The 12,644-nt window shown below is 45.4% G+C and overlaps 1 protein-coding gene across 5 annotated transcripts; it reads left to right on the plus strand.

Annotated features, from left to right (window-relative positions):
• Positions 1 to 58: 58 nt before the first annotated feature.
• Positions 59 to 12,121, plus strand: CUNH12orf73 (chromosome unknown C12orf73 homolog). Of its 5 annotated transcripts, XM_013051542.2 has the most exons (4): positions 59 to 159; positions 3,039 to 3,176; positions 3,944 to 4,063; positions 11,643 to 12,121. In XM_013051542.2, the coding sequence occupies exons 3-4, from the start codon at positions 3,956 to 3,958 to the stop codon at positions 11,736 to 11,738; spliced, it is 204 nt and encodes a 67-aa protein (XP_012906996.1). In that variant the 5' UTR covers positions 59 to 159; positions 3,039 to 3,176; positions 3,944 to 3,955; the 3' UTR covers positions 11,739 to 12,121. The 5 variants fall into 5 exon arrangements, with proteins under 5 accessions (XP_012906996.1, XP_012906998.1, XP_044940702.1 ...); XM_013051544.2 differs by lacking the exons at positions 59 to 159; positions 3,039 to 3,176 and adding an exon at positions 3,417 to 3,563; XM_045084767.1 differs by lacking the exons at positions 59 to 159; positions 3,039 to 3,176 and adding an exon at positions 3,421 to 3,575 and having other exon boundaries at positions 3,933 to 4,063.
• Positions 12,122 to 12,644: the final 523 nt, after the last annotated feature.

A 12,644-nucleotide genomic window follows, 5' to 3' on the forward strand; every position in this document is an offset into this window, starting at 1 on the left:
AGACAGCCCAATCATGTTCGCCTCCCTCTCGTTGGTTCTCCTGCTCGCCGCTTGGCCTTTCGGGAAGGGTGGAGGGAAAAAAAAAGGTGGGGTGAGGGGGCGCTCTGCTCACGTCAGCTTTTGTCCGCGGGGACTCTTCGGTGGTGGGAGGATCGGGAGGTGAGAGGGTGATACATTTTGGGGTGCTGTGTGGGTGGGACGGTTATGCGTATCAGCCATATCCAGACCAGTCCACGTCAGTTTTTTCCCGATGAAAGAGTATTTTGCGTTGATTATCAGGTATCGATGATCAAAAGCGAGTTTGGGCGAATAAGAGACATCGCAGTCAGAAAACTTGGGAGTTGACGTCACGGTGCCTTCTTGGGCCTCAGTGCCCTCCTCCGTAAAATGAGGGTGACTGTAAAACTGCTTTGTAAAATGTAAAGCGTTACATGAGCCACTGTCTGCTTTAATTTGTGTATGTGAACATAATTTTTCAGGTGTATGATAGATGCCATTTAAGCACCATGGCTCCCTTATTATCTTACAGACTAGCCACTGCGTTTTATGTCTCAAATGGCTCTTAGAGCTAGTTTTTGTTTCGTTAGTGTTCAAGTTGTCACTGCTGTTTGACAAGGACTTTATCGGCTCACCCTTCCGGAGGGGCGCCCGGGTGGCTCAGTCAGTTAAGTGTCTGCCTGATGTTGGGGTCATGATCCCAGGGTCCTGGGATGGAGCCCTGGGTCTGGCTCCCTGGCTCCCCTCCCTGCTCAGAGGGCAGTCCGCTTCTCCCCCTACTCCCGCCCCTGCTCATGTTCTCTCTCAAATAAGTAAGCAAGTAAATAAATAAACTCTTAATGGAGATAGGCTTTTCTGTTTTCCTGTTTTGCATGATGAAAAACATGGCTGCTGTATTAATTTTTCCCAATTAGGCTGCAATAACAAACGACTACAAAATCTTGTTACTGGGGCGCTAGGTGCAAGAGCACCTGGCTCCGGGAGTCCCAGAGGGACCAGATTTGGTCACATACCACTGACAAAATCCAAAGGCAGAGAGAGAAATGGTGGTGAAACAATTTATTTCAGTGAAGTCAACACTGGGAAGACAGACTAAGTCCCAATGACTGTATCCAAACCGCCGAAAATACTTCTAGGTTTATCCAGGGAGAATGTGGAACAAAGGTCTGTGGGTAGGTGTAGGTGGGCCATAAAGGTCTGGTTGATCGTCGTCCCTAGGTCAGTCCTGCTAGGTGTTGCTTGCCCTATTGCTTGAGGGGTACTTTCGGTTCCCAACATGGGATGCATTACCTGCTGAGTCTTTAGCTGAGTTAAGAGATAAACTGGAAAGAAAATTTTAGTCATTTAGAAAATACAGACTGTGGTCAGAACGGAGGTAGTTGAAGGGCTCTTTCAATCTCAGTGGTTTACAGCAACCAAGATTTATTTCTCACTAATGTAACATGGACTGGGAACGGCTATCGCTCCGTGCTTCCTGTGTCTTCATTCTGGGATCCAGGAAAGGGCTTCTGTGAGTAAATCCAGAATGACTAATTTGTTTTATATCCATTGCTGAAATGAAACTTCCAATATTTTTCAACTTTTCAGAACTTTTATGGATGCTCTGTCCATTAGTAGGTACTGTTCAGAACCTGACTCATGGTGGGTGTCTGCTGAATATTTGTTGAATGAGCGAACACAGCCCATTCTCTAGCTCTCTTTCCAACCACTCAGGACCATAGTCCAGAAAAGTTTCCTGTAATGTTTTATTTATTGATTTGAGAGAGAGAGCATGTGCATGAGTGCGGGGAGGGGGAGGGTGGGGGAAGGACAGAGAGACGGGGAGAGAGAATCTCAAGCAGACTCCCCTTAGTGTGGAGCCTGATGTGGGGCTGGCAGGCAGGGCCAGTTTCATGGGGGTGTGACCTGGTGCACACCAAAAGAATCCATAAAAGAGGAAATTAAAAATTGGACTTTGTTAAAATTAGAGGGTTCTGCTTTTCAAAAGATCATTAAAAATTAAAGACAAGCTATACACTGGGAGAAAATATTTGCAGATCATAATCTATCTGATAAAAGATCCATAATATATAGATGATTAAAATAATAAAAACCAATTAAAAAATGGATGAAAGGTTGAACAGATACTTCACCAAAGAAAATACGAGCCTATAACAGTATTCTCGACATCATTAGTCATGAGACACTATTACCAACCTACCAGAGTGCCTAATGTGAGAAAGACTAACCAGACTAGGTATAGGAAGAGGATGGAGAAGAACTGGAAGTCTCAAACTGCTGCTGGAAATTTGAACTGTATACCTACATTGGGAAATATCTTGGCAGTTTCTTAAATTATACACCCATCTACTACATGCTGCAGCCGTTCAACTTCTAGGAAAGTATTCAATAGAAACGGAAGCATATGTTTACAGGCTCGTATGGGAGTCCTTTTGGTACGTTTCACTGTTTATAACAGCTTTATTCCTTTAAGTCCCAAACTGGAAACAACCAAAATATCCACCAAAGGTGAATGGATACATCCATTGGGTTACAATTATACTCCGCAATAAAAAGTGAATGCAGTAAAAAGAGAATGCGTGCAGCGATGTGGATGAATCTCAAAATAATTGCGTTGCATGACATAAGCCGGACCAAGATGCTACATAGTGTATGGTATAATTCCATTTACATAACATTCCAGAAGATGCAAATTTATCTATCGTGACAGCAGATCCAGAGGAGACAACATGGGCAGAAGTAGAAAGCGGCACAGAGAAACTGGGTATGACAGAGATGTTAATTATTTTGCTTGTAGTAAGGGTTACACAGGTGTACACATGTCAAACCTCATCAGTATATATATTTTAAATACGTCGTTGATGTCAACTACACCTCCATAAAAGTGTTTAAAAGGTGAGTGTAGCATGATTCATGTTACACATACAGCACTAATCCTTCATAATTTAGTCCTGAGTTAGCTTTTTCTCAACAAAAAATCCCTAGTCACAGCACCATCCATACACGCATAGATTAAACAAGGTCGTTTTCTTTTATTCCAGCGGCACCAGCAGGACCAGCCGGCTGAGTGTGGCTCTGTTCCCGGGCCCCAAAACCGCGGCGGCAGGAGAACGGGCAGCGCTCGAACTGCACTCCCGGGAAGCGCTAGTCGGAGTGCAGTCTCCTCCCGCTCCTAAAAGGTGGCAAACGCCAGCAATTTCCTTGGGCGTGTGAAAGGACGCACGAGGCAAGAGTCCTGCCAGCTGCGAGACTCGACATCTGCCCAAGAAGTCCTACAGGGACAGTAAAGGGCGCACCGAGCGCCTGAGGCTGGGAAAGCGCTGGGAACTGGGGGAGGCGGGTGGGGGGCGGGGACGAGAAGAATAAAAAAAAAAAAAAAAAAAAAAAAGAGCCGGCCGCGCTTCCCAAGAAGGCCGGGATCACGTGCCCGAGCGGGCGCCGGCACAGCCCCGGCTTTCCGGCCCGGCGCGGCCCCCAGGCCCTGTACTTTCGGTTCCGCCGGCAGGTTGTCTGCTGCGACCCGGGCGCGCACTTCCGCTCGCCCTTTGACCCGCTGCCCTACGCCAGTGCGTTCTGCGGTACGGGGTCTCGGGCGCACCTGTAGGGCGGGTGGGGAGTGCGGTGTGCATTTGTTCCGCTAGAGTTTGAAAGGGCGCGGGGAAGCCACAGGGTATGCGCCTTCCGCTTGCGGCGCAGGAGCTGCCCTTAAGTTGCGCGGGCCCAGCCCCCACATTGAGCCCGGGGAAGGCTGAAGGCTGCGCGCGGGCGCTCGGCCTCCCGGCACCCTCGCGTCCCAACTGAGCCCACGGGGCGCGGGGTGGGAGACGACCTGGGGGTCCTGACCCCGTCCCGCCCCTGCCGTGTGCCCTGTTTCCCGGCACGGTTTCGTCCTGCCCTGGGAGCTGTAACACTGCGCGCCTTTCCTCCCCGTGCAGCACCCCCTAAGCACCCCCTAAGCATGCCCGCGGGAGTGTCCTGGGCCACCTACCTGAAAATGTTCGCGGCCAGCCTCCTGAGCATGTGCGCCGGCGCCGAAGTGGTGCACAGGTACTACCGGCCGGACCTGGTGAGTGCCGGAGGGTCCTGCTTCCTGGCCCCTGGACCGCTCCGTTCTCCTCCCAGCGGCGGAAGCGATCTTAAGACAGAATTAGAAGGACCATCTGCCCTGAGCGTAGAGCCTGAGGGTGGCATTGCATTGCCGTTAGAGCAGCGCCCGGCCTGTTCTTTCACGGGTCTTACACAGCCAGTCACTTGGCTGCCGCCGGCCTTGATCTCCTACCATTTACCCCTTGTTCCCACTGTTGCAGCCACCCGGTTTCCTTGCTGTTTCCCACACTCTTAAGGCCTGTCCCCATCTCATTGCCTTAACTTTTCTCATCTTGGAATGTTTTTCTCCCAGATCTTGGGTCGGGTTCCTACTTGAAAACGTCAGTCTGCTCAAATACCTCCTCCAGCAGTGAGAGTGCTTTGGACAGCTCCTAAAGGATTCCTCCTCCTGTTACTCTGTCCCTGTCCTTTGTTTGCCTAGAGGACTTGTCACAGTTTGCAAGTAGTTTATTCCTTTTGTCTGTTTACATGTTCTTTGTTTCCTCCACCAGCATGTAATCTCCGTGATGGGACTGGGCCTTCCTGGTTCACCCTTGATCTCAGTAGCCTAGAAAAGAGCTTAGAATATAGTAAATGCTTGATAAATAATTGATGAATGAAGGACGAGGAAATACAGGCAGTTCAAGGAGGGAGAGATTTAAATGAACTTTTAGCATTTTAAGCATTCATTGAATTAGAACTGGGAATTAGAGGTGCTTTTGAGGAGTTTCGGTCTTGCAGAGCTGAAGGCAAGGAAAGTGCAGTGCAAATCGTTACACGCATGTTGCTAGGTGCTCTGCTACAGGCGTGAGTAGAGTGGTTGGAGCACAGTGTGGAAACAGTCATCCCTGCCTGGACTCTGGAGGGGTGACACAGACAACCATCCATTGGTCTTTCTAATTTCAGCTAACTGTCAGCTAAGTTATGGGGGTGTTTATTCTTGTTTTCAGACAGGGCAACTGAGATTCAGAAGACAAGGGTGATTTCCCAGGGTCTCATAGCTTCTTGGGGATTTGAAGCCCAAGCTTTCTGTTCAGTGCTTCTTTTATTATTATTATTATTTGATCCTGTTAATGAGGTAGTACCGCACCTTTGTAAAACATTCAGATTGAATTCAGGCATGTAGAGTGGAATGTGAAAATCTAGGGCTCCCCCCACCCAACTTTCTCTAGTCTGCTACCCTCAAGTAGCTACCATTTTTTGGTTGGCGTGTACTTGCAGACTTTTACTATTGTTGAGATACACATGCGCCTGCATGCACACAAACACACACACGCACAGTGGACAGGGTGTTTCCCCCCATGGAAATAGGAATTCATATACACATTTCTCTGTAACCTGTTTCTTTTGGCTATTATCTATATGAACAGACACATGTTTATATCAACAGCCTTTTTTCTTTCTGATCATTGAATAGCGTTTTATAATATGGATGTTCCGTGTATTATTTAATCTCCTATGGACATTTTGGTGGTATCTAAATACCAAACAAATAATTGTTTTTGTACAAACAATGCTGAAGTAGCTCTTACCAGCAGGGACTGCTTCTCTTTTGAGTTATAGGGATGTGTCAGGGTTACTTAGTGGAGACAAAAATGGGTAAGGACCTTCCACAGAAATGCAGTTGAGTCACTAGCTCCTGAGGAATAGACATCAAGCGGGCATTACAAAGGAAGAAATACCTGTGATTTGCCCCTGGGAAATTGACCTTTGATTCACCCATCTCATTATAAATAGGAACATGCAAGGTTGTTACCAGCAGCTTCTTTGACCTTGGGAAGAGGCTTGGTCTTGATTGGGCACAGATATCAGCAGTGGGGTACCTCTGTAGGGCTCTGAAGGCCAGGGCTGGCTGGCTACATGTAGGATGCTGGATGGTTTATTAACATTTAAGGAATTTATGTTCTTTCGCTGTGTCTCTTGGTCTTGTTCTAGCAATGACTGTCACTATTGTAACAACTGCTGGCCTTTGTTGGCGTCTTTCAGTCTTTACAGCTAGAAGGTCTGGGTGGAGTCCAGACTCGACCATGACTGCTGCCTAGAGTGAAATCTCAGTGCTGTCTTAAGGGAGCAGCGTTAAGGTTGCCTTTTCTAGTTGACCAGCTAAGCTGCTCAGGATTAGAATGGAGGCAGGGACTCAAGGCAGATGTTCTGTCCTGGAATACGAAGTGTGCTTTTGCTTGCGCTTCCATTTGCATCTCCATTTACTTTTTTTTCTTTTTTTAAAGACTTTATTTATTTATTTAACAAAGAGAGAGATCACAAGTAGGCAGAGAGGCAGGCAAAGAGAGAGGGGGAAGCAGGCTTCTCCCTGAGCAGAAAGCCCGATGCGGTGGACCCTGAGATCATGACCTGAGCCAAAAGCAGAGGCTTCACCCACAGGCACCCCACATCTCCATTTACTTTTGCATTACTTTTACTGGTCCTCTTTTCCTTAATTTATAATCTACTTAATATTGAAGGCCTACTCAAAAAATGCAGTCTCAGTGATGTAGGAAAGACGATAGGGTTTGAAGCCGATGGCCAAGAAAGAATTCTTGAGATGTCTTTGGTGCAAAAAGGTGGTTTTATTAAAGCACGGAGACAGGATCCATGGGCAGGAAGAGCTGCACTGGGTCATGAGGAATGGTCTGTTACGTACTTTCATGCTGGGAGGCGGTTAGGGATACCGTAGGCCTCTCAGGTATTTTGGAAACCAAGTTTCCAGGATCCTGAGGGGGCTAGGTATTGTCAGGGAAAGGTCATTTATTACTTAGTAAAAACTCGGTCACGAGACTCCTTGTTTATATATCAGTGGGTCATATGCTTGGGGGATGATTGCTAACATGTATCTTGGATAAAGGAAGTTTGAATTTTTATATGTTAAAATAGACTGACAGGATCTTGGGGGTAGGGCTAAGGTTGCCTTTTGCCCTTAGCAAAGTAGTAACATCAAAGCAGGTGAATCCCTAGAGGAATGTCACACTGCCTGTTTCAAGGACTTGTCAGTGGGCCATAGGTAATAAGAAAATTTAATTTTTTCTTGGTCTTTGTTTACCACATCCTTAGGATTCATTTTATTTTATTTTTAAGATTTTATTTATTTATTTGTTAGAGAGAGAGAGACAGCACAGGCAGGGGGAGTGGCAGGCAGAGTGAGAAGCAGGGAGCCCGACACAGCACTCAGGACTCCATCCCAGGACCCTGGGATCATGACCTGAGCTGAAAGCAGACACTTAACTTATTGAGCTGCCCAGGTGTCCCAGGACTCATTTTAAAGTGTTCATTTTTGGTTGTCTCCAGACATACCCATATATACACAAATTGCTATTTAGAACCTCTGTTGATATTGCTAACCTTTGAGTCAGTAAACTTACTAATCTTAAAAATTGATTATATATTTAATGTATTTAGTAAATGAAAGTGCTGTTTTTCTGAAGCAGGAGAGCTAGGTTCTTGTCTCATGGAGTCGAAGAATGAATCTCACGGACAAAGAGTGAGTAAAGTGATAGAGTTTTTATTAAGCAAGAGTACAGAAAAAACTCTCAGGAGTGAGAGAGGGGTCCCGATAAGGTTGGCACTGAGGGCTTTTAGGGTTGCTTTTTTTCTTGAAGGCTAAGCAGGGAGCTTAAATCTTTTTGCCTTCTCTACAGGCATCACTACTGATTAAGAACTAGTGATAGAATCTTTAATGGCTTACCTAAGGGTCTGTTTTTTTCTGTTGACCACAGGAGACTGTCATGAAACGGGTGGTCTGGAGTGTCCTTTATCTCTGGTTTCCTTCCATCTCCACATTTTGGGGATTTTTGTGAGCCCGATCACATAGCCCCCTATCGATCTCTCCCTGTCGGGCCCTGCCTGTCCCTTACTCATGTCTTTTAATAAAAGTAGACTTGTCAGGGTACCTGTGTGGCTCAGTTGGTTGAACTGCTTTCTGTGGCTCAGGTCACGATCCTGGGGTCCTGGGATCAAGCCCTGAATTGGGCTTCCTGCTCAGCGGGGAGGCTGATTCTCCCTTTCTCTTCCTCTGTGTGCTCGTGCTCTCTCTCTCTCACTCATTCTTCTCTCTCAAATAGATAAAAAAAATCCTTAAAAAGAAAAATTGAATTGTCATTTTAGCTTTGTACTGTATTGGCAATTCAGATTTCTCCAAGTGTGTGCCTCTCTGTGTATAAGTGGGCAGTTGTATATACTTTATAGAAATTTGAATCATGCTGTTGTATTTTATGTTTTTATTATTTTTTAAAGTTTTTAATTTTAATTCCAGTTAGTAAACGTACAGGGTTATATTAATTTCAGGTGTATACTGTATTTTATAGGGCTTTGTGACTTCATATAATTTCCTTTTGTGACCCTGGGGAGAAAAGCATCCCTTCTACATTAATTAGTTTACACAGTTTAATGAAGGTGAAGCAAGCTACATTCATTCTTTTTTTTTTTTTTTTTAAAGATTTTATTTATTTATTTGACAGAGAGAAATCACAAGTAGACGGAGAGGCAGGTAGAGAGAGAGGAAGGGAAGCAGGCTCCCTGCTGAGCAGAGAGCCCGATGTGAGACTTGATCCCAGGACCCTGAGATCATGACCCGAGCCGAAGGCAGCGGCTTAATCCACTGAGCCACCCAGGTGCCCCGAGGCATATCTATTTCTACCAGCTATCAGCTTACAGGGTGAGGTCCTGAGGAAAGGGACCGCATGTATTTCTCACAACTCTATAGGATGCCCCTCATTATAAAAGGCAGGCAAAAAGACTGTGCTGAATGAATAAATCAACAGACTGTGCTCAGGACCCTTAACAAGCTCATAAAATTGGAGAAATAAAATCTTTGCTCAGATTATTTTACATAAAACTACAAGATTAGGGGCACCTAGGTGGCTCAGCTGGTTAAGCATCTGCCTTTGGCTCAGGTCATGATCCCAGGGTCCTGGGCTTGAGTCCTACATCAAGCTCTCTGCTCAGCTGGTAGCCTGCTTCCTCCTCTCTGCCTGCCTCTCTGCCTACTTGTGATGTCCTATAGCACTTCAATCCCTGAAGTTCAAACACCTTGATCTAGTTCATTTTACTCTTTTATCTAACAACTAACTAATCCTAAAGAAATAAAATAGTTTAGGGGTGCCTGGGTGGCTCAGTGGGTTAAGCCGCTGCCTTCGGCTCGGGTCATGATCTCAGGGTCCTGGGATCGAGTCCCGAAGCGGGCTCTCTGCTCAGCAGGGAGTCTGTTTCTCTCTCTCTCTCTCTCTGCCTGCCTCTCTGTCTACTTGTGATCTCTGTCAAATAAATGAATAAATAAAATCTTTAAAAAAAAAAAAAAGAAAGAAATAGATATGCCTCTAGGGGTGCCTGGGTGGCTCAGTCATTAAGCATCTGCCTTTGGCTCAGATCAGGATCCCAGGATCCTGGGATCGAGCCCCATCGAGCTCCCTGCTCAGCGGGGCACCTGCTTCTTCCCTGCCTGCCACTCCTCTTGTTTGTGCTCTTTCTCTGACAAATAAATAAATAAAATCTTTAAAAAAAAAATAGCTATGTCTCTGAATCATGACAAACATTTCCACTTGCATGTGCAGCGAGCATGTTGCAAACTGAGCTGCTGGTCTTTTCTCCAGCAGACCTGCTCATCTTGAAGACTTGCCTGTCCCTGTGGATGGTGACTCCATCATGCTTGTTGTTCAGGCCAAAGCCCAGGAGTCCTCTTTAACGCCTCTCTCCTACTGCACATAATAGCAGATCCCACTGGCTTGATCTGAAAACTACATCTGGAATCTCACTGCTTTTCACCACGTTCGCTGCTACTACTCAGTTCAAGCCACAGTCCGCCACCTCTCACCTCAGTTTCTGTGATGGCTCCCTGATCTGTTTCTACCTTCCTGCCTTGCTCCCCTGCAGTCTTTTCTCAACAAAGCCACCGTCTTCTTCTTCTTCTTTTTTTTTTAATTATTTATTTGACAGACAGATCACAAGTAGGCAGAGGCAGGCAGAGAGAGAGAGAGAGGAAGAAGCAGGCTCCCTGCTAAGCAGAGAGCCCGATGCGGGGCCCAATCCCAGGACCCCAGGATCACGACCTAAGCTGAAGGCAGAGGCTTCAACCCACTGAGCCACCCAGGTGCCCCCACTCCCTTCTTTTTATGCTTGAGTCAGATCATGTCATTCTGCTCAGAACTCTCCAGGGACTGTGCATCTCTACACCCGGTTTTCCTCTGTCGTCCTCCCTGACCTCTCATTGAATACTTTATACCAGCGCTGCTGACCACCTTGCTTTTCCGTGCACATGAGGGCACATTTCTGCCTGAAGTCCTCTGCATTTGTGTTCCTTCTGCCTGAAACACTCCTAGATTAGCCGCATGGCTGGTTTTCTCATCCTCCTTGATGTAGATCTTTGTTAGAAGTCACCTTTTCAGACAATACGCACATGAGAAAATGCTCAGCATCATTACGCATCAGAGATATGCAAATCAAAACCACAATAAGATACCATTTCATCACCACTGCGATGGCTATAATTAAAGAAAACCCAAACAGCTCATGACAGGTGTCAGTGAGGATGCAGAGAAATTGGAACCGTCATACAGGGCTGCTAGGAATGGAAAATGGTACAGCTGCTTTGGGAAACAGTCTGGCCGTTCCTCAAACAGTTCAACATAGAGTCATAGGACTTAGTGATTCTACATCTTGGTTTATACCCAAAAGAAATGAAAACATAGGTCCATACCTTCTTCTTGTACACAGGTTCATTTAAATGGAATCATATAACATGTGGTCTTTTGTGACTCAGTTTCTTTCCCTTTGCATGCTTTCTAGGTTTGCCCCATATTGCCAAATATATCTGTACTTCATTTCCTTTTAGGACAGAATAATCTTCCATCGTAAGAATAATAGCAGAGCTCTATCCCAGGTCCGCAGGATCATGACCTGAGCCAAAGGCAGATGTTTAACCCACAGAGCCACCCAGGCGCCCTAGACCCTTATTGTTTTTGAACAGTAACAAATTGATTTGAAATCGGTTCAAAACAAATTGATTCCTAATACTTGTTTTCTGTGCCGGGCACATGGTAGAGACTCAGTAAAAAGTGCAGGAATGAATTTCAGATTGTGGAAAGCTTTATTAAGATTTGTGATCTGGGCGCCTGGGTGGCTTAGTGCGTTAAAGCCTCTGCCTTCGGCTCAGGTTGTGATCCCAGGGTCCTGGGATCAAGCCTCACATCGGGCTCTCTGCTCAGCCGGAAGCCTGTTTCCTCCTCTCTGCCTGCCTCTCTGCCTACTTGTGATCTCTGTCTGTCAAATAAATAAAAAAAATCTTTAGAAAAAAGAAGATTTGTGATCTGTCAGTTAATATTGATCTAGACGCTCCCTTTGTGAGTCCCGCAATACTGGAGACACAGCCTGGGCAGTAGAGTCCTGTAAGTATCGGGTTAGAAACGGACTGACGTGGGCCGCAGGCTCTCCTAATAAGAATTCATCATTGAGTGCACAAGGACTTTTGTGCCCCTTTTTTTTCCCTTTTTCCTTTCTTTCAGGTCACACTGAATTACAGTCTAAGGCAGCCCTGGCATCTATCCTTTTTGTTTTCTTTTCTTTTTTGATAGACAATACCTGAAATTCCACCAAGGCCTGGAGAACTCAAAACGGAGCTTTTGGGACTGAAAAAGAGACAACACGAACCTCAAATTTCTCAGCAATAGAAACCTCAAAATACTTCTCTGCCAAGAACTCCATGAATAATATTATAAGTATTAAATATGTATTTTTAAAGTTTATTGAGTTAGCCGGGTTGTCTTTCAGCACCTAAAGCGATCCTCACGGCACGAGGAGGTGCCCAGGTGTTAACTGCTGCACTGAGATTTAATAATGGATTGACCAGTGTTTCTTGGAAACTGCCAAAGTGTATATCATCAGCCTTTTTAATGTGGTGGAATGGATACTTAGCCTTGAATATCATGTGAGAAAGAATATTTACAGTGTTTCCTGCTCTTACAATTCTGGTTTATTTCTCTGAGGAAGCTTGACTGTCATGAAAAATGGGAATTATAAATTAACTATAATAAAAGTGTCATTGACAATTAAAGCTTATGGTGTGAAGTTAATATTTCTCTAAAATTGGACACTGCTATTTGTACCAAACTGAATTAAGTTGAAACATTTAAAGTTTGAAGTTCTTTTGGAACTGTGTACTTAAAATTATAGCAGATGTCACTCGGACTGTCATAAGTTCTTTATCCCCAAATTTGAGAAACCATGTTTCCATGTAGTTATTCTTAGAAAATATATTTTAAAATAGATGAAAAGCTTAAATGAGCTTCGCCATGGGGTGAATTTTGTCCTCTCCTCAAAGATGTTGAAGTCCTACCCACCGCCCCCCCCAGTACCTGTTTTGTGACCTTATTTGGAAATAGAGTCCTGCACATAAAGTGAAGTTAAGATGGGGTCATTGGGCTGGGTCCCTAATCTAATCTAATGTCTTTATAAGAGGAAAATGCCATGTATAGAAAGACACAGAGGGAGAGCACCATGTGACAACAGATCAAAGATTGGAGTCATGGAAGCCAGGAATGCCAGGGCTGGAGAGCCGTCACCAGGAGCCAGAAAGG

The sequence above is a fragment of the Mustela putorius genome, unplaced genomic scaffold (assembly GCF_011764305.1).
Source record: "Mustela putorius furo isolate JIRA1106 unplaced genomic scaffold, ASM1176430v1.1 tig00000788_pilon_pilon_pilon, whole genome shotgun sequence".
In the NCBI taxonomy this organism is placed as follows: domain Eukaryota; kingdom Metazoa; phylum Chordata; class Mammalia; order Carnivora; family Mustelidae; genus Mustela; species Mustela putorius.

Coding starts and splice junctions, on each gene's coding strand:
- CUNH12orf73 (XM_013051542.2), top strand. CDS start 3,956: ATGCCCGCGGGAGTGTCCTGGGCCACCTACCTGAAAATGTTCGCGGCC. Junction 4,064..11,642: donor GGTACTACCGGCCGGACCTG/GTGAGTGCCGGA, acceptor CTTTTTTGATAG/ACAATACCTGAAATTCCACC.